At 35.7% G+C, this 23,042-nt stretch overlaps 1 protein-coding gene across 1 annotated transcript; it reads left to right on the top strand.

Moving 5' to 3' along the window:
* The first annotated feature begins 5,083 nt into the window (after positions 1-5,083).
* On the top strand, positions 5,084-22,125 carry LOC145583456 (serine/threonine-protein kinase BIK1-like). Its single transcript, XM_081640690.1, has 12 exons — positions 5,084-5,378; positions 6,207-6,436; positions 6,522-6,663; positions 6,852-6,988; positions 7,086-7,185; positions 7,766-7,900; positions 19,950-20,039; positions 20,649-20,902; positions 21,113-21,236; positions 21,342-21,481; positions 21,571-21,700; positions 21,818-22,125. Exons 1-12 carry the CDS (start codon positions 5,333-5,335, stop codon positions 22,123-22,125), a joined length of 1,836 nt encoding a protein of 611 aa, XP_081496816.1. The 5' UTR covers positions 5,084-5,332.
* Positions 22,126-23,042: the final 917 nt, after the last annotated feature.

A 23,042-nucleotide genomic window follows, 5' to 3' on the forward strand; every position in this document is an offset into this window, starting at 1 on the left:
ATTATCAATCTCAAATTCTAAGTCCTAATTTCTTAAATCAATTTCTACCTTTTCTTTCTGGTTCGACTTTTTTCTAATTCCTAATCTCCACTATGAATTTCTAATTCCTACTCCCAAAGTTCCATTTTTGTTTTCTTTTGGGTTGTAGCTTGTAGGTGCTGCATATTTGCACTGCGTGGGTTGTTATTCTACTGCTTCTACTACCGTACTTGATCAATATAACACTATGTCTTCTTTTATTAAATTTGATCACACTGTTAATTTGTCTCCTAGTACTTTTCTACATACGTGACGACAAAAATCGAATTTATATTGCACTCATTGTAATCGTACGGGACACGATTATGATGGTTGTTTTCTTGTTCATGGGCTACTTGAATGGTGGCTGAACAAATACGACAGCCAAGGGAACTGTATGGTTGCTGCTGCCCCGTCATCTACTTCTTCCCCTGCCGCTCTTAATCATGCTACCGCTACTACTATTCTGTCGCCTGCTGCTATCCTTGCTCACGCTACGGCAGCAACTTCCTCTACTCTTACCACTCATTGTTCGTCAGACATGAGGATGGGTGATTATTTTTCTCTATCTTGGATTATTGATGGGTGCCTCACATCATGTAACGGGTGACGAGTCTTCTCTATTTGATACTCAATCAATTTTGTCATGCCCCGTTGGTCTTCCCGATGGTGCTAAAGCCTTTGCAACAAAGGAGGGGTCGTGCTTTCTTGGCGAATGGAATTATTCTTGAACACGTTCTATTTGTTCCGAAATTAAATTGCAATTTGATTTCGGTGTCTAAATTGATTGATGACACTCATTGTTATGTACGATTCACTAATTCTTTATGTGCTATACAGGATCAAAATTCGGGGAGCCTGATTGGAGGAGGTGAACGAATAGATGGACTCTACTATTTCCGTCGGCTTCCAAAAGTATGTGCGGTCACGGGTTCGGAGGTCTCTACATTTGAGTTGTGGCATCGCTGTTTGGGGCATCCGTCAGAAAGAATTGTCAAGTTACTTCCTGCTATTCGAGGTAGTTCTCATAGTCAATATTTACATAAGGCATGTGAAATTTGTCCTCAAGCTAAAACAAACTCGAGATAGCTTCCCTATAAGTGATAGTTGTGCTAGTCGAATTTTTGAAATGATACATTGTGTTCTATGGGGGTCGTATAGAACTCCGTCTACTTGTGGTGCACACTATTTTCTCACTATTGTCGATGATTTTTCTAGGGGTGTTTGGGTATATTTGTTGAATGACAAAACAGAGGTTTATTCTTTTTTCTGCTCATTTTTTGCTATGATTAAGACTCAATTTGATGTATTTGTGAAGTATGTCCGGAGTGACAATGGTACGGAATTTAAACCCATGATTCCCTGCTTTGATAAAAATGGCATTTTATTTCAAACTTCTTGTGTTGGTACTCCACAACAAAATGGCAGGGTTGAGTGTAAACACCAACATATATTAAATGTGAGTCGTGCACTAATGTTTCAAGGCAATTTGCCGATTGATTTGTGGGGTGAATGTGTTCTTGGGGCGGTGTATTTGATTAATCGTACTCCCTCCCGTTTACTAGATAATAAAACACCGTATAAAAGGTCTTGTTTGGAAAAGAACCTACTTTTGATGAAATGCGAGTTTTCGGTTGTCTTTGTTTTGCTCACAATCAAAAGGCTAAGGGTGATAAGTTTGCGCCTAGGAGTAGGAAGTGTGTGTTTGCGGGATATCCTCATGGTAAGAAGGGTTGAAAGTTATATGACTTTGAAACAGGTGAAATATTTGTCTCACGAGATGTTAAGTTTTATGACAATGAATTTCCGTTTATGATTAATGGCGGTTCGGATAATTCTCATGTCAGTAATGGCGAAGTGTCCCATGACAATAATGAGGTCGATTATGATTTTTTGGATGACTTGGAGCTCGTTTTAGATGTTGATGAGACATCTCTTGCACACACCGATCCCCACGAAGTAACTCCTAGTTCTGCTACTGCCTCTGTTGCTCATGATGCTATTGCTTCCCTTACTAATAATGCTGCTTTTGCTGTCCCTGCCTCTACTGCTGCTGCCTCTGCCAGTAGTGCTGCTGCAGCTGTTGCTGCCTCTGGTGCTCCTCCAAACAGCAGCCCCAGATCTGATCCGGGTTTCTTTTCTTCATCTTCTAATGATTTGGGACGTGGTCAATGTGATCGACATCCTCCGGGTTGGCACCGTGACTATGTTGCGCATACTTTCTCTCTCTCGAATCCATCTACCACTCCTACTTCACCACTCCTTCCGCGCTCCTCAAGTACTCCCTATCCTTTAGCACACTTTGTAAATTGTGATAAATTCTCTATGCGACACCGTGTATTTATTGCAACTGTAGACACGACAATTGAGCCTCGTAATTTCAAAGAGGTTATGTAACACGAGGGGTGGAAAGAAGCTATGCAAAAAGAAATTTGTGTCTTGGAGGATAATGAGACTTTGGTAATGGAAGAATTACCTCCAGGGAATAAAGCTCTCGGGTGCAGATGGGTTTACAAGGTGAAGCATAATTCTGGTGGCACAGTTGAACGATTAAAGGCTCGCCTTGTTATATTTGGCAATCATCAGGTTGAGGGTATTGACTATAATGAAACATTTGCTCCCGTTGCTAAAATGGTCACAGTTCGGGCATTCTTAGCGGTTGCTGCTGCGAAAAATTGGGAATTGCATCAAATAGATATCCACAATGCTTTTCTTCACGGTGACCTTGATGAGGAGGTGTACATGAAGCCTCTACCCGGATTCCATGGTTTACGACCTGGCTTGGTATGTCGTCTACAGAAATCCTTGTATGGTTTTCGACAAGCACCATGGTGTTGGTTTGCAAAATTGGTCGGCTCTCTCAAAAGGTACGGTTTTACACAATCGTATTCTGACTACTCCCTTTTTACTCTGAATCAAGGGTCGGTCCATCTCAGTGTTCTCGTGTATGTTGATGATTTGATTGTGTCTGGAAATACTTCTTCTGTAATTTCACAATTCAAATCATATTTGAGTGACTATTTTCATATGAAAGATTTGGGTGTGTTGAAGTACTTTCTTGGTATTGAGGTAGCACGTAGTCCGCAGGGCATATTTTTGTGCCAACGGAAATATACTCTTGATATTATTGCAGAATCTGGTTTATTAAGGGCATGCCCGGCAGATACTCTAATTAAGCAAAACCATACTCTGGCAAAATCAAAGACACCTCCTATTGCAGACTCCGAAATGTATCGGCGTTTTGTGGATATTTGTCTTTTACTAGACCTGATTTGGTGTATACTGTTCATATTTTATCCCAATTTATGCAACAACCTCGTTAGGAGCATTGGGAGGCAACTCTGCGCACAGTTCGCTACTTGAAGGGTTGTCCGGGTCAAGGGATACTATTGAGCTCAAATTGCGATTTACATTTGTCGGGTTGGCGTGATTCAGATTGGGAAAGTTTTCCTTTGACGAGACGTTCGATTACTGGTTGGTTGGTATTTCCAGGCGGTTCTCCTATTTCTTAGAAAACTAAGAAGCAGGATACTGTTGCTAAATCCTTTGCAGAGGCAGAGTATCGCTCGATGTCTAAGGCTACAAATGAGTTAAAATGGTTGAAGGCTCTACTCGCCAGCTTAGGTGTTTCGCATCCACGTGCGATAAGTTTATTTTGTGATAGTCAATCGGCGTTATATATTGCGCAGAATCTGGTCTTTCATGAACGCACTAAGCATATTGAGGTTGATTGTCATTATGTAAGGGATGCAATTCAGGATGGGATTATTAGTCTGTCGTATGTGAAGACAACGGATCAACTAGCGGATATTTTCACTAAGGCATTGGGCAAGAATCAGTTCTTGTACTTACTTGACAAGTTGGGTATTTGTGATTTGCATGCTCCAACTTGAGGGGGGTGTTATATTATGTATAGCTAATGAGCCGATATTAAGTCCTAATCTCTTCTCCTAGATTGTATAAATATATTGTGAATATCGTAATACAACACACAAAAAATCATTCACTCTAATTATTTTCTCCAGTTTGACACACATTAACAACATTGGACTAGGGCCGGATACAGCTAACACTAAGAGTATGCCTTTGCATACCCTGCATGTTCATTAATAATAAAATTTATATGTAGCAGCGTTATGGCAAACAATTAAGTATAGCTAGCTGGTTAACAAGTGTTTCTTTAACTTTCTTGAATTATCACTCTATTCTAGAATTCGAATCCATTGTTAAACATTTTTCCCAGCCAACATTATTTTTGCGGACTATTACATGTTTACATTGTTTAGGATTATTTTATATTAACTACATAATTATGCACTCACTATATGTGAATCCTACATACGTCACTGACTGCAATAGCATTAGCATTACTAGGGGTGAGCGTAGCAGGGTACACTGTAAAAATCTCGGGACCCGAAACCAGAACCTGTTGCAACAGGTTCCTAAAATTAGGAACCGGAACCGGAACTTGTTCAACAGGTTTCTAGTTCCAAAAAATTGGGTACCGAAACTGGAAACTGCAGGTTTCGGTTTCGGAACAGAGTACTCCGTCTTTCAAAGTAAGCTTAATACCTACTTGATTTTTTAGAATATTTAATACGGAGTACAAAATTACAAATACTTATATTAATGCCATTAATTAAACCTTTAAGAGTAAGATGAAAAATGAATAAAAGGAGGGAGAGAGGTAGGTGACGACTTTTATACAGACTTGAATTGATAGGGCTTTTATACGTGGGCTTAAATGATAGGTTCTGGTTTAATGTACCCTATAAAAACCTATACTAACAAGGTACTCTACATATTCCAAATCCATAATTTTATTACTCAAAATCGAGCCTGTTGCAACAGGTTCTCAATTTATTACCCGAAACCGAAACCTAATATACAGATTTTGGTTCCAAAACCTGCAATTCCGAACAGATTTCGGTTTCACGTCAGAGTACCCTAAATTTTTGCTCACCCCTATGCATTACTACTTCCTCGACTTACATTTAAATGAAAATTAACATAACATGTAAGTTAGACCAAAAGAGGTCAAAAAAGGCTGCCACAAAAGAGAAGAGAAGGAAAACTATCTCCATAGAAGTATGGCACCCACCATCAAAGACTTGATCTTTCTATTCCCATTTAATCGTCAAGTTTCACATATATTATTTCCTAGTCAACTTAGAGGGAGAAGTTGCGCACCTTTATATTTTTATTTTTTTATAGGTGTACTCAGTAATATTGGATCTGTCTCCCTACCTTTTGCTGTTGTTATTGGGGTTGTTCACTTGTTTGAGGGAAATTTCAAGCTAAAAGAACGACTCAAATGGGCAATTGTTTGGGCTGTTCTGTTCTTTACTCTCCCACTGTCGGTATGTCTTATATTTTTTTTTAGTTTATGACACTAAACGCTACTCCTATATCGTTTTTTGTTCTTGTCTGTTTGAGCATATATATTTTTAATTTCTTTTTGTTATGTTTAGTTTATGCCACTAAACAATTTATCTTACTTGTGAGTTGTGATATGGTGTGAAAATTTTGGTTAATATTCTTAACTTTGACCGATTTTCTTTAAATAATTCAAATTTCAGACATATAATCCCAGCTTTGGATTTTTTTTTGCTGTGATAACCACTCTTCTTATTGTGGAAGAAAATGAATACTCAAAATATGGGAAATTTCTATGTAAACATTAGAAAAAGCTAGTAAAAGATATTTTATTAATATTTGGTTTTTCGATTAAGGTCTGTTAAGGTCAAGTAATTCGGGCAAAAACCGACTCGGTCATTTTGGGTATCAAGCAATCTTAGTTTGAGGAAATTTCAATTTTTTTTTCTTTTTTTTTTTGTACGATGTAATTTTAGTTTGAGTCGTTATTGGTATTGGATATGTTCGGGTTAATTAATTTGGGTTGAAATCGGTTCAGGTTACTTTAGATATCGGGTCAACTTAGATTTTGGTAAAGTCAGGTCGGGTTACTTAAGGTATCGGGTCAAAGGTGGGTCAACTCCACTTTGGGCTAGGTTTTGGGTCGGGTCCATTTTAGATTTCTAAGTCAAGTTTGGGTCGTTAGTTGTTTCGGGTTCAAATCGGATCTCGGGTCAGACAATTGGGTACGAGTAAATTTTACCCGACCTCTTGCATGGCTCATGGTATGCATCATGATTGTTTAATTCACTCTATTTTTTCTGGACTAACAGTAGAGTGCAGCAGTCCAAATCTTCCTACAACTGGTTTGATGGCTTTCTCCTCGGATGAGCTTATGACAATCACCGAACATTACCAGCACATTCATTTAATCGGATATGAAAGCTTCCCTAATGTTTACAAAGGTTGGATTGATGATGGGCAGACTCCATCTGAAACTAAAATGCCTGTTGCTGTCAAAAGGCTAAAACTTGAAGGTTTTCCTGGACACGATGAGTGGTTGGTATGTTTCTATCAGTTCGATCTCATACTTGTAATCTCTCAGCCAGCAGTCTAATGCTTAATTTACAGCTTATTATTTGATGCAGACAAAATTAAACTATCTTGGCCAGCTGCATCATCCTAATCTGATGAAACTAATTGGATACAATCTTGAAGATGAACTTCATCGGTATGTGGTGACCGAGTTTTTGCCCAAGAATAACCTGGATTTTCACTTGTGTGGTGGAAGTAAGTGAAATCTTCGTGTTTTTACCATTAAGTACGTGCAACTATTGCTTACTAGAATTTTTTTGTTCCAAAATTATTACTACCTCCGTTATATATTACGTGCAACTTTCGAATTTTTTGTACCTCACAAATAATACTTAAAGTTGCACATAATATGTAACAGAGGTAGTATTATATTCTTATTTCAGGGGCTATGCCGCCACTTTCCTGGGAAACTAGGATGAAAATTGCTGTTGGTGTTGCCGAAGGACTCTCTTTCCTTCATGATGCAGAATCACAAGTCATATATCGTTATCTAGATCCAACAAATATCTTTCTGGATGATGTATGTTCTAACGACGACAACTTAATGATATGTTATACTATCAAATTGAGTTTATATATTATATTATCTGATCTCTTACATGTATATATACTTGCAGGATTTTAATGCAAAGCTATCAACTTATGTGTCAACTCAGGCTATGGACATTTACAATGATGCAAGACTGGGTTACACAGCACCAGAGTCTATAGAAAAAAGTACGGAAAATGCTTATATATATATAATCTCTACACAAAAAATCAATTATACATCTGAGTATACCTAAAGCTAGCTATATACACTAATGCCGGCGTATATAATCTCTACAAAAAATCAATTATATATACATCCAAGTGTACCTAGCTATATACTCCCTTCGTTTTTTTTTTATAAGGTAGAGTTGAGAATTTACACCATTCATATGTCACATCATTGACTTAATTTTTTTACTAATATATAATCTATAAATATGATCATACAATATATTGTTGGATTTGTTATAATGTCTATTTTTATAAACTAATTTTTCATAATTTTTACTAATATTTTATTAAAGATTTGATGGTCAAAGCTGTGTCTCGACAAATGTGTAAATTCAACTCTAGCATAAAAAAAAAAAAAGGGAGTACATGTAAAGCAGTGCTATGTTAGTTGTTATTAGGACATAGTATGAAGGTTATAATATCAATCTTTCAGAGGCTTTTAAGAATTTGTATCAAATACAGAAATTTTCAAGATTGATTGGAAATTAAAGGTATGTACACACATAGCTTGATATTAATGAGTTGGCTTGTTTAGAGTATGGACCAGGTAACTTTACAACAGCGAGCGACGTCTACAGTTATGGGGTTGTGTTACTTGTACTATTATCTGGACGGCCTGCATTCGAAAAGAAAATGATTGGTGAGATTAAAATAGTGCGTTCGGCCTCAGGTATGAAGTCGCGGAGACAGTTGTTAGTTTAGATGAACTACTACAAGAGGGGGGGTGAATGGTAGTAGGTTCCAATCGCGGAACTTAAGCGGAAATAAACAATTAAAGCGTAAAGGAACTTAAAGCACACAGCAAGTTTTACGAGGAAACCATCCAGTGCCCAACTGGAAGTAAAACCTCGGCCCTATTGGGACTTATAAACAAATTCCACTATAATAGGCAACTCTCCTAGTACAACCTATTACACAGACCTTTGCTTCGCAAGTTCCTCTTAAGACACTTGCTAATTGATAAGAACCTATCCTATCAGACCTAAGACAAACTCAGGCACCTTTTTCGACCCAAGACACACTCAGGTTCCTTTCTCGACCTAAGACACACTCAGGTTCCTTTTTCCCACTTGCAACCCAAGACACACTCGGGGTGACTAACTACCACTCGAATTTTACGAGATTTCAAACTCATCACTTGTGTGAATTTAAGAGAATTCACAATCTCACCCCAAAATACAAAACACTCAAAAACCCTTTTTCCCATTACAAGATCTCATTGAATATCCCTAAATACATATCTATGAATAAAGAGATAAAACTAATATGTTGAACACTCGAGACCTGTCTGGAACTCACTGGACATACTGTAACCAAAACCTGATAGGAACTTTGACCAGGAGAACTGACTTAGCTTCGTGGTGAAGGCTAAAACCATTAAGCACGACCACTACACTTCGTCAGCCTCAACTTTGAATGAATACATATGAGCATATTTATAGTACACTCGAATTATTCATTTCATCTTGAAAAAGATAGATTTTCTGAAAAGATAAGTTTAAAAGATATTTTCTAAAAACAAGTTTTCCGAAAATATATCTTTTTGTTAAGAATAAAATCTGTCAATAATAATAAGATAAACTTAGCATAAAATCAGCTTTTATTCCAATCTTATCTTTTAGTTTAAAAATACTTTTTAAACAAAATTTATCTTTTTCCAAAAGGGATTTATTAGAAGATAAATATCTTTATTCAGTAAAACCAAATCCCTAAAAGATATGCACGTATAAGGTAAATATATATATCATTAAAACCGACTTTTAACAACGTGCACACTTAAGTTCCTATTAGGTTCCTGAACTCTGACAGTCTCCGAGTTCCTGACAAGTCAGTTACTCTAATTTCATTGACTGTTTGGAGTTCACCTAGGTTCTATATAGACTTGTTCCAGACCGACTTTTATGTCCAACATACTTACATGAATCCTAGAGCAATATACTTCTATTTCTCTGTCTTCATGTTGCTTCTCTGAAACTCTTGTTCTGGAATCCTGTAGTCTTGATATATTCTGGATCTTAGGGTTTGCCCCAGCATTACACCAGAACCAGGTCGTTACAACCCGTTTTGAAGTTCCTGTTAAGAAACTTCTGGAAGTTCCATTTCTGGAACTCTTCTTCTAACTTTACTTGTATCCTCATGGATCTTCTAAAGTTCCTCTGTTTCAGTTCCTACTTCAGCCCTCAACGCTTACTGAACCTGCAAACATCACAACACTAGAAAATCCTTATTAAATGGAAGTTTGCTCAATTCTTAACATCATCATCAAAACCTCATAAGGGTCAACAAGTTGCCCCTTTTTAATGATGACAAACTGAGCAAACTTCTGAGGATAACAAAGTAACTCAGAAGGTTAGTTTTTTTCATTTATAAAAACAGTAAAGAAAACTAAACTAAATTAAAAGACTCCTACACATACATGACATATATATGTATAGGATACTTACCTCGTGAAGCTAACATATGTAAACACCTATTTACATAGTTACCTTCATGGTTCCTTAGCCATCATCATGCTTATCAACCGTAACACTTATCATTGTTCTTGTTCCTCTATTGCTTATCCTATATTGCTCAAGTTCCTTATATATATACTTGTCATTGCTCAGGTTCCTTGTATCCTGTTCCAAACATAACTTGCTCTTTCTATGCACAACTTAACATACACGTTAGATAGATAATCATCATTAGTTTATAATCATCAAAACCTAATTGCTCAACAATTTCCCCCTTTTTGATGATGACAAACTAATGATGCTTATCACATATTAAAGGATAATCGTTGTACATTTATTCCCCCTTAGTTTTTCAAGGAAATAACTTATGAACAAGTTAAGAACATACACAGGAACTTAACATAGTTAGGAACTTAGCAATACACATCATTTTCAATATATATATACTTTCAACGATCATGATGTAAGAACTTTAGACTTAATTACTGCATACCATAAGCATCATACATATTCTTCCCCCTTTTGTCATTATCAAAAAGGGTATTGTTCCACATGTTTGTTTTTTGTAAATTATACACACTTAAAGTCATATGTCACACCTACCACCATATAATAAGTAAATATATAATGGTTAAACACTTGTTGTTCCTAAAAGCCTCAAGGTACTCACTTTTCAAACACGGATGCCATTTTCACACTAATTTCCAACTCACAATCCAAAGGCCCAACTTCAAAACCCTTAATTGAACTTGACAAATAAGAGGTTAAGAATCAAGTAAAGATCAGAGCTAAAAAGTTAGGAATGAACTGTATGAATAGACAAATGAAAGCGCAAATTCAAAGGATATATAAAGAAGCATATGGAACAAAATAAGTAGAGGGAACATGAGGTGGAATTTGTGCTCTTCGTTTAGACTTTTTGAGATGATAAGGTTCACCACATTTGTTCTTCATTTCATACTCTTGAACCTCCTGCTAAACACAACACATATTCATCTTACCAATTGATAACCAAATTCCCTTACTTCTACCACCAACTTCTTTGAGGAACATTCTACATACTGGAACTTAAATAGCTAGATTTCAGTTTCATCATAGCCAGGTTCCTTCAACGTTTGTGTTGTTCCTTCACTAGCTCACCAAGTATACGAGTACTCCACATCAAAGTCAATATTCTTCATCTTTAGATATCTAGGAAATTAAATATTTGATCACCCTTTTCTTTTTCTTTTCTTTTCTTTATTTTTTTTTTTTATTATTATTTTTTTTTTTTTTTAAAAAGGGTGTCATTATACAAATTTTGCATACTTTCCTGGAATAACACATTTTTAAATCAATGAAGATATTACTTACTCATACACTTGAGTTCCACAACCAGATCTGAACCATTTTGATTTCTTGGTTCCTGCCTTATTCCCCCTGAGTCCCTTACCATTCTTCTTCCTTTTCAAGTACTTACTTCTTTATTTATCTTCAACTTCCCCCTCAAAATATAATCACCATTTTTCATGTTTCATCAAATCATAAAAAGATGATCAACAAACTTAGAGCACATGGGAATCAAGAATAAGAAGTAAAAGTGTGTGAACGGAAAGAGGAAATTGAATTGGGTGAATAAGAATCTTCGATTTTCTGAATATGGGACAATTAAAGTATATGCAACACGGACACACAACTTAGAGTTGTAGAATAATGTTGCGATCGAAGATATATGACGTGGATGCTTGAAAGTTGGCTAAAATATAGGTTAGTTCCCTCTGAAATTTAAACAAGTGAGGTGTAAACGGTCTGGGAACTTACCTGTCTTGTTCCATCAAAGTTTCTTTCATTGTTCCTTTGGCAACTTAGGAACTTCGTGTTTGACAGCACCCATAGTTCTATTATGAGACCTCTAATACTCTTAGGCAAGTAAGTATGTCTTTTACAACACAAGAATTAAGTGTGACACATAAACAATAAGCACATATTCTTTACTTTAAGTATTACATGCATAGGAACCCCAGCTTGACATAACTTATGGGAAAAATACTTTATACTCATGTTATGTTTCATCAAGTCTTGTTCTATTAAGCAATAAACAAGAATATGACAAGTCAAGACAAAACCATAAGAGAATCAATTCACAAATTCACATATTGCATTCATACCACAAATATATCAATTCAATTCATCTAATGCCGACATGTGAAAAGGAACTTGTATCTTATGTAGTCTCTTACCAGTAAAAATATAACTTTAAAGCATTGGTTGAATATGATGGCTTACCTTGGAGTTCTTGAAGTGGCTGTTATGTTCCTTGATGATCTCGAATCTAATATGAACTTCCACTTCTAACTCAAGTTCCATTGTCAGTGGTTAATGCTTACAAATATATTTTCTTATCATAAATTAGCAAAAATCAATGCACAATGGCTCGTTAGTAGTACCAGAGATATATCAATGTAAACAAGTACTACTAATAACTCAGTTCATCTTGAAAACAAAAATTGATACTTTTTAAAACTCAATTTTCAAGAAGGAACTTGGATAGCATTCTATCCTAGAGTATGTTCCACATAGACGTCTACAAAAATTCATATCAAGACATACAGGACATCCATGTGGTACAACTCTAATCCCATATAAACAGCAAGAACAAATATTATTCAATTTGCTTCAAGTCTAGCTACACACGCAACAAGTTCCTTAAAGACAATACATACCTTTGTATTGGTTGTTTCTTTTAAGAACCAACCTGGCCTTGTTCCATCCACGTGCCTTACTCAATAAGCATTTTCCAGAACACCCTTTTTAATCTCCGACCCTTTTTAGGTGTTCTGGAATAGGTTCAGGATGTGTCATGCATCCTCTTCCTTTTAAGCTTATTAAGTTCCTGCTGCACATCTAACCTGATAACAACCAATTATATGTTTACATCAACCTTAAAAACAAACTTATCTTTTATACAACTATGAGTTATGAAGTCCATCTTTTTCGGTTGATATCTTTAGCTCTTCTCTGATCCTTGGTTGTTGAGGTTTTCCCCTTGGTTACATATGCATGAAAAACACTTTAGTTCCATAGTTTGTTGAGATATTGCTGGTCGGAAAAAATATTATCTCAGCTCTGGAACTTCGTTGGAACTTGCTTTCTTGTATTGAGTTCTTTGAACTTTGCTGCATGAGTTGGAACTTAACATCTCGAAGTTCCTCAACATATGTAGTTATCCCTTGCTGTTATTCTTAGTGACATATTTATTTACTAGGAACTCAGTTAGTTCTTCAAGAACTTTCGAGTTCACCTTTTATCACCTGTCTGATGGGAACAAACATGTTAGTCTCAAAATATGTTCACTTATTATTGCACATTAGACACGATAGGGTAAACTCTTTATGTTTTGCTGTTCTCGGCGTTTATGAATAAATCGCCTTGGCACTTCTATCATCAAACATCCCTAAGTGAAACATAGGGTGTCTTGTTAATCAAAGATCTATTGCTTCAGTGTTGATGATGTAGCAAGAGGCATTGAAAACTATTCCAAAGAACCTGCAAAGACCATTAGTATATAACTTTGCTCTCTTCTTGTCTTTCATGATTCAAAATTGGAAACTTGTTATCAATCCTGTGTTCCTACAACAAACACTAAACATGACTGGAACTAGGTTCCGTTGTTAGATCTATAGCCTCATAGATGATGAACACTTAGCCACTTACTCTGTGATAGAAAAGACTTTAAACAATTCATCGTCTCTTCTATTAAGAAAATTAACCAAGTGCACATTTGCTTTCATTACTTATAAACAAGACATCTCTTTCAATTAGTCTCTACATATCACATGGTAAACATATCCATATCACTAAGATCCAATAGATTAGTGTTGCTTACCATCCACCAGATATTGAAAGAGAATGCAACATGTGTTTGATTCTCATGCTTCTCGATCTTAACCTGTTTGGAACTTACATATACATATATCTATTATCGAGTTCCTACTAGGTTTATCAAGCATGAAAAGATTTACATGTTCACAGTTTGAAGCATAGAAGTATCTCATCTTCAATAAAACCTAGAAATGTCAGGTTGTTGTTAGGAATCACTTTGAGATCCACAAATGATGTGTTCCCTTTTTGATTCCCTTCAAATGTGACATTTTTACTCTTTATTGATGATGTCATCTTGAAGCCATGAAACAACTAGAGTTACAAGCAATTGAAAACCAGAATGTGCATTAAAAACTCGACGAGAAAAATATTCACAATGGGATAGGAACTTGACTTACTAACTTCCTGTTATGTAGAAATTTTTACCTTTCGTGTTAGTATTATAAGTCAAAGTTCTTCCATTGTAGGTTTATAGTAAGAGATACCTTGATTTGGCTATCATCATCTCTTTTGAAACCTCGCTGTCGAGATAATGCGAGTTCCCTCCTATTATAAACCTTCAACTCTTCCATGTTCCTTTTGACATAAAGTTGGAACATGTCCTTCTGGTCCTTTAGACCATTGTATCTTGGGTAGAGGAACGTGTTGATTTAATCTCAAATTGTCAAAGTCCCTCATATTATCATTCAAAAGATATAACCTGAAAGTTCACAACCCAAGAGATTCCTTTGTGCCTTTAAAATGTCAGTAGGTTAGTCAAAAGAGATAGATAAAACCTAAAGCATAAAAGTGTTGAAACATAAAGTTCCTGTAAGAGTACTCCCTTTTAGATGTCGTTCCATCAACGAAATGATGAATCTTCAACACGCAGTCAAAGATAATCATCTTAACTCATCATCCTTCATAAGAGTCTGCTACAGGAATTAATGCTTTGTTCCAAAGAACTTTGAATAATAAGAACTTAACTGGAACTTGAACCAGAATCTTTACAGGAACGTATACAATAACTCCTATAGCACCTTGTTATAGAAGCTTTGTTATTCCTGTATCCCTAATTCGTTCTATCATTTCAAGTTCACCAAGTTCCAACCAATTTAAGCACTGAGCTCCTAATGGAACAAACTTTTATGCACCTATTTGTCTCAATGGACAAACCTACAAAACAATTATTAATAACTTGCACAAAACTAGAAGAGAAGTTAGTTTGTCATGATATACATTATAAACATCAAAACAACTTCTCTTTTCATCCATTCACAAATAACCTTCATAAGAATAGGGAATTGAATTTCAATAGGAATTTGTGAAGGATTAATACATACCAAAAGCACATGACCAATATTTACAGAGAGATGTATAGGTGACTTACACACTTATCCATATTGTCGCTTCACCTACTATAACCCTCTTATAAAGGCTTTCTAGTGAGCGGAACTTGCACATAATTTCTTATATACAAACAACCAAAGATCATCGTTATTAATAAGTTGTCTTCACTCATATAGCCTGCAAAATCAGTCATCTTTTGGCTTTGGTTACCCAATATATATTGGGTACCTTCATGTTAGTAATTGACGTTAATAATCCATAATTAAACAACTACGGTTAAACCAACTATCTTTACTAACAATAAACATCATGTGTCTACATAATAAATATTCAGAATAACACATACACATGATAAGGTCATTCTTTGGCAAATATTCAAAATATACGTTCATTACCTTGCCCAAAGAATTAAGTTTCCATACAGCAGTAATCCAGGTTCCAAGAGACCAAATATGCATAATTCTACACAATACGTTCCTTGAACTATTTCTAGTAAACCGATTCTTTAAAAATAAATCAATTTGTAAATCTGACAAATACTTTTCACACTACAAATCAGATTTGAGGTTACACAGAATTGATTTGCAAACCTTCAAAACAAAATCCAAAATTTAACTAGAAATACTGCAAGGAACTTGTACACATAATATCATGCATATAATCAAGACTTCAAAGACGAGACACTTACCTCAAAGATGTTCATCTTTAAATCTCTTCTGCTTCACAAGCGGACTTTGGTCTTCACGTGGTATTGGGTACGTTCTAGGGTTGAGTTCCATTCGTTGCATTCCTTGTAGATATCCATCCTAGCCTGGAACTTGCTCCTCGGGGTTGCCCGGTTTACCAAGAGCACCTGCTCTGATACCAATTGTTAGTTTAGATGAACTACTACAAGAGGGGGGGTGAATGGTAGTAGGTTCCAATCGCGGAACTTAAGCGGAAATAAACAATTAAAGCGTAAAGGAACTTAAAGCACACAGCAAGTTTTACGAGGAAACCATCCAGTGCCCAACTGGAAGTAAAACCTCGGCCCTATTGGGACTTATAAACAAATTCCACTATAATAGGCAACTCTCCTAGTACAACCTATTACACAGACCTTTGCTTCGCAAGTTCCTCTTAAGACACTTGCTAATTGATAAGAACCTATCCTATCAGACCTAAGACAAACTCAGGCACCTTTTTCGACCCAAGACACACTCAGGTTCCTTTCTCGACCTAAGACACACTCAGGTTCCTTTTTCCCACTTGCAACCCAAGACACACTCGGGGTGACTAACTACCACTCGAATTTTACGAGATTTCAAACTCATCACTTGTGTGAATTTAAGAGAATTCACAATCTCACCCCAAAATACAAAACACTCAAAAACCCTTTTTCCCATTACAAGATCTCATTGAATATCCCTAAATACATATCTATGAATAAAGAGATAAAACTAATATGTTGAACACTCGAGACCTGTCTGGAACTCACTGGACATACTGTAACCAAAACCTGATAGGAACTTTGACCAGGAGAACTGACTTAGCTTCGTGGTGAAGGCTAAAACCATTAAGCACGACCACTACACTTCGTCAGCCTCAACTTTGAATGAATACATATGAGCATATTTATAGTACACTCGAATTATTCATTTCATCTTGAAAAAGATAGATTTTCTGAAAAGATAAGTTTAAAAGATATTTTCTAAAAACAAGTTTTCCGAAAATATATCTTTTTGTTAAGAATAAAATCTGTCAATAATAATAAGATAAACTTAGCATAAAATCAGCTTTTATTCCAATCTTATCTTTTAGTTTAAAAATACTTTTTAAACAAAATTTATCTTTTTCCAAAAGGGATTTATTAGAAGATAAATATCTTTATTCAGTAAAACCAAATCCCTAAAAGATATGCACGTATAAGGTAAATATATATATCATTAAAACCGACTTTTAACAACGTGCACACTTAAGTTCCTATTAGGTTCCTGAACTCTGACAGTCTCCGAGTTCCTGACAAGTCAGTTACTCTAATTTCATTGACTGTTTGGAGTTCACCTAGGTTCTATATAGACTTGTTCCAGACCGACTTTTATGTCCAACATACTTACATGAATCCTAGAGCAATATACTTCTATTTCTCTGTCTTCATGTTGCTTCTCTGAAACTCTTGTTCTGGAATCCTGTAGTCTTGATATATTCTGGATCTTAGGGTTTGCCCCAGCATTACACCAGAACCAGGTCGTTACAACCCGTTTTGAAGTTCCTGTTAAGAAACTTCTGGAAGTTCCATTTCTGGAACTCTTCTTCTAACTTTACTTGTATCCTCATGGATCTTCTAAAGTTCCTCTGTTTCAGTTCCTACTTCAGCCCTCAACGCTTACTGAACCTGCAAACATCACAACACTAGAAAATCCTTATTAAATGGAAGTTTGCTCAATTCTTAACATCATCATCAAAACCTCATAAGGGTCAACAAGTTGCCCCTTTTTAATGATGACAAACTGAGCAAACTTCTGAGGATAACAAAGTAACTCAGAAGGTTAGTTTTTTTCATTTATAAAAACAGTAAAGAAAACTAAACTAAATTAAAAGACTCCTACACATACATGACATATATATGTATAGGATACTTACCTCGTGAAGCTAACATATGTAAACACCTATTTACATAGTTACCTTCATGGTTCCTTAGCCATCATCATGCTTATCAACCGTAACACTTATCATTGTTCTTGTTCCTCTATTGCTTATCCTATATTGCTCAAGTTCCTTATATATATACTTGTCATTGCTCAGGTTCCTTGTATCCTGTTCCAAACATAACTTGCTCTTTCTATGCACAACTTAACATACACGTTAGATAGATAATCATCATTAGTTTATAATCATCAAAACCTAATTGCTCAACAACAGTTAATCCAATTCATGGATCGCAAACTTGAATACCAATATCCACAAAAAACTGCTTTTAAAGTTGCTACACTAGCAATTCAGTGTACACTTTTGCCTTCTTTTTCTAGGCCTAATATGTCAGAGGTCTTACGGAAACTTAATGAAGCTTTAAGACATCCAGAATGCAGGTTACAAGAGCACTGAACACCTTTGCAGTTTGCACCTCACGGGTCTTACTTGAAGCAACCATCATTTGATCTCCGATCCTCGTTATCACATTGACAATATCCTCATGTTTATTGATCATAGAGATTCCAAGGAGATTTATATTTCAATCCATGTATCTCGATAATAGATGTACGAGTACTTTACAAAATGCAAGAGTGCATGAATACACCTTTTATATATACTCGATTGCACATGAAGGTAGGTGCACATAAAGCTAGTTTTTTGGCTTACAAATTTCCATATGTAGCTGGTCACACCGTGTGGCCGAGCTGAGGTTACTTATTCAGAAGTTATTATCAAGGGTTACACACTTACACAGTCGGTCAGGGAGTACTTGGTCGGTTAGGCGTCTAGGTCAGTCAGAGATCATTAATCAATCAGGGGTTATTACCCGTTAAGTGTTTTGGTGTGTCAGCCAGCCATACAAGAAAACACACTAACCACCCGAGTAATCCCAGAACCCCAGCCACACAGGAATGCACTATTTTTTGGTTTTTATTTTTTATTTTTAATTTTTTTGTGTGACCATCTTAAGATTAAATGAGCAAAAAAAACAAGAACAAAAAAAGAACAAATACCAGATCATGAGTCATATGTTAATTAGTTGAAAATTTATGCACTCAAATTTGTTTAACATATTTATATGTAGGAGTATCGGTTAGTTGTGAACAAGATGTAACTATAGTAGCCTTGATCAATGATCATATGATAGACATGATCTAAGGGCCTGTTTTGATTTACTGAACTGAGCTGAACTGAACTTATTGGAGCTGTACTGAGAGAAGGAAATTAAGAACTAAACTGAACTGAAAATAAGTTGAAAATAAGCTGAAAAGAACAGACCCTAACAAGGTTGGAGTATCCATTTTCCTTTTTCGTCCTCAATGATGAATGGTTGGGCTGATGATCCTTTCCCTTTTCTTCAACCTCAACCTAAGAGCATGGGTGGCCACACCTCTTTGTCTTGACCCCTTGACGGGTTAGTTGGTCATCATCCCTCTCTATGGGGCTCTTATGAAAAATTAAAAAAAAAAAAAAAAAAAAAGAAAAGAAAAGAGTAGGGCTCTATGTCTCTATGTATCAAATTGTAAGTTAATATAAACCTTACCTTAGGCCTTAGGGTATCAAAATGAAATTACTACTCCTACATATCTAAAATATTGTCCTCTATATTGCTATTTTTGAAACAAAACTTTGACACTTTGTCCACGGATTCAAATATTTTTATGCGTATTTTGAGGTCAATGGTTTATGGGTGTTTTGAGATGGGTCAATGCCCGAAAATTAGGTCAACGACGAATTTCTGGCTAGAGGTAATAATTTACAACATTTTATCTTTTATTAGGTATTTTCTAACAAAGTCTAAGTTTTATTAGGTTGTTTCTGACAAAAAATCCTTTCCTCAATCAATCAAGACTATATCAAAACTCATGTCACCAAAGTAGAAATTTTCGTGAAAAGTCAAATCCAATAGATAGGTTGTGTTCGAAGGTCATTTCAACGTGTTTTGATTCATCTTATCTCAACCAATGTGAACTATACAATTTAAAATGCATTGTTTAACAAGAAAAAGACCCATTCAGGAGATTTCTAAAAATTCTGATCCCTTATCACTCTCGAAATTCTAAAGCTAGCCAACATTTCTAAAATCCTATCTCATGTGTAATACACAAGTTGAGAGATTACACCCTTACTTTATTTGCAATCAATATATTTTGGTTTTTTTTTTTTTTTATTAAAGAAAGACTTAAAAAGCAAAGGAATCGCTCCTTATTAAATTGGGGGGAGTTGGTTTACCTTCCTTGTCTTAATCTTTGTATTCCCATTTATTCGTCAATTTTAACATATAATTTTCTAGTCAACATAGAGGGAGATTAGAGAAGTTGCTCACCTTTCTATTTATAGTAGTACTCTTTAAATCTTGGTTATATTTTCAACTGCCTCTCTACCTTTTGCTGTTGTTATTAGGTTGTTTTGAGGGAATTTTCAAGCTAAATGTTACTCAAATGGGCAATTGTTTGGGTTCTCCTGCACCACCGGACTATTTCGACCTTGAAGGTATGGCTTAGTTTTTGTTGCTTATTATTTTCATGTACTTCAATTCATTCTTTTTTCTTTTTATTTTCCCATATCCCATTATCATAGAATTTTATTTTCAAAAAGGATTAGTGAGAGTAGAAAATTGAAAATAAAGTAAGAAACAATGTATATATATAAGCCTAACTCACAGTCCATGTGTTGTGTCAACATTTTTAAAAGGTTGACCCATGCACGACTCAAGCCTACGTGCCACCATATCGTAAGACATGTACCTTATAAGTTACCCCCTTCGTTTTTAAATACTTGTTCCGTTTCTTTTGGACACGTATGCCGATGCTAATCTTTGATTAATAATATCTTTAATTATCAATAAGTATAAATTTTAACAATTGAAAATTAATAATCTATTTAGTGAAACGATTCCAACAAGTACCCACAAAATAAACAGTGTAAAAAATAAAAATGGAGCAAGTATTTAAAAACGGAGGGAGTATAACTATACTATGTGAAATGTTATGCGAATCTCATATACACAGTACACACAGAGTGGTCACAGTTGAGGTAGTAAGATGATTGACATGATTCTGTGGGTGAAAATTCATGTGGCACTAAATTCTATTTTCTCAGGAGCAAGACTAGAGCAGCGCAACACTCAAAATCTTATTGCCACTAGTTTGAAGGCCTTCTCTCTCGAGGAAATTGAGACTATCACCAAAGATTTTCATGTTGACAACTTAATTAGAACATATTTCCCTTATTTTGTTTTCAAGGGATGGATAAATAAGCAAACACTTGCTCCTTCAACACCTGAAACTGGAATGGCTGTTGCTGTCAATAAGATGCAACCAGACTGTTTCTCAGGCAATCAAACCGAGTGGTTGGTACGTACGACGTTTCAATTCATTAATTGACATACGTATGGTTGGAGGCCCTTTTTCCATCCCTGTGAGAGGGGTTCCCCAATTCCCCCCTCCAAGGGAATTCTCCTTATGTACCCTAAAAAAAAAAGTGACATACATATGGGAGGACGAGTACGAGTACGTAAATCCTTTTTTGTTTCTAACTTCTTATGACTTATTTGATGAACGCAGGAAAAAATAAACCATCTTAGCAAACTACACCATCCTAATCTGGTGAAACTAATAGGATATCGACTTGAAAATGTATGGGATAAATTCAGTCCATACCACTGGTATTTGGTATCCACGTTTCCGCGTAGGGGAAACCTAGATAATTACTTATACGGAAGTAAGTAGCCTAATTCTAGTGAACGATCATGATATATACTCGCTCTATTAAGTACTTACTATATGAATACAGGGGAGGGCACTCGGGCGTTGTCCTGGGAGAAAAGGATGAAAGTGGCTATAGGTGCTGCCAAAGGACTTTCTTTCCTACATGATGCTCAACCACAAGTCATTTATCGTTATTTGGATGCAACAAATGTCCTGCTAGATGATGTATGTCCAACAATCTAAACATTATTGTGCTCTAACCTTTAATTAATCCATTCGACACTTTTTCGATGATCTCCTGATCAAATTTGTAGGATTATACCCCGAAGTTATCAGCTTATTTGTCAACACAAGTTAGGGACATCCAGGGTTATGCTTTGACGCGCTATTTATCACCGGGCTATTCATCACAGGGTTATGCAGCACCCGAGTTTGTAGATACAGGTGCAACAACCGCCACAGTTTTACAAAAAAATCTCTGTTTTTATAGACAAGGTATATGTAACGTATATGAGCTAGCTTTAATGAGTCTTTTAACATATTTAGCTTGATATACACCAGGTTGCGTTTCAACAAAGAGCGATGTCTATAGTTTTGGGGTTCTACTACTTGCACTACTAACTGGAAAACAAGGAATGACAATTTATGATAAGACTCTGGTGGACTGGGTGAATTCATTCCACAATAATAACATACTCGAAATTATGGATACCAACAAAGTCATGAAAGATTATCCCAAGGAAACTGCTATTGCAGTTGCTACACTTGCTTTAAATTGTACTCAATTTGATCCAAGCTTAAGGCCTGATATGTCAGAAGTTTTACAGACACTTCAGAATTCTGCTGTTAGGCCTCAAAAATGGTTATAAATAATGCTCCTATGCATGGCATTCTTGTTACAAACAACACCTCCAGTTCCGGCCATTGGACTTCCAAATTCGAAACAAATGTCATCCTCCAGTGCATAGGAGGTGTTTGTTTGATTAATTGTAGATTTTAATTCATTGTTTGTTGATTTATCTTTTATGTAGAAGACTGCCTTGAAAGGCTTCTATGAGCTTCACCTATTCTATATACTCATCTGCCTTTTCTTTCTCAGTTTTGTATTTTATTTGGGGTGTGCTTTCTATTCTAAAATTCTTTACTTTGTTACTTGTATGAATTTTATCTATGAATTTGTGTTTATGAAAGATGCTTATTGCTTAAAATGCATGCTTTAGAACCGTCCATGGATATTTCACCTCAACCATTATGTATATTATAACATTATGCCGATATTTAATACCCACAATACTAGCACACGACACCGCGTGATCATTGAATGTATCCCTAGTAAAAACCCTTGAACAAACAGAGTATGGCGTCGAGATAGAGAGGAATGGAATACCTAACCAGTAGCACAACACACAGCGGTAAGTCTTTGCTTTCATCGTCTGACCTAACCCCTGAAATAGGAACCACCCGAAGAAAAGCTGAGGTGTAGTCGCCCTGCTATGAAAAGAGTAGAATTCACAACCCACCAATAATAACAAACAATAAGAGATTGAAATTAGAGAGTGAAAAGTGTAGAATTCACATCCAAAATCATAGATTAGTTCTGTCCAGAGACGATTTCAACCAAACCAAAGCAAAACAACAATCCAACTGTCCAAAATAAAGCCTTTTATTTCATAAACAAGCTGTTAAAATTTGAGCACGATCCAACGGTGGAATTTTTTTTTAGAAACGACCAGATTTGTAAAAGTCCAAAAATTGAATCACTCTAAAAACCCTCTCTTCTCTATTT

Source organism: Chenopodium album, chromosome 15 (assembly GCF_948465745.1).
Source record: "Chenopodium album chromosome 15, dcCheAlbu1.1, whole genome shotgun sequence".
Lineage (NCBI taxonomy): Eukaryota > Viridiplantae > Streptophyta > Magnoliopsida > Caryophyllales > Amaranthaceae > Chenopodium > Chenopodium album.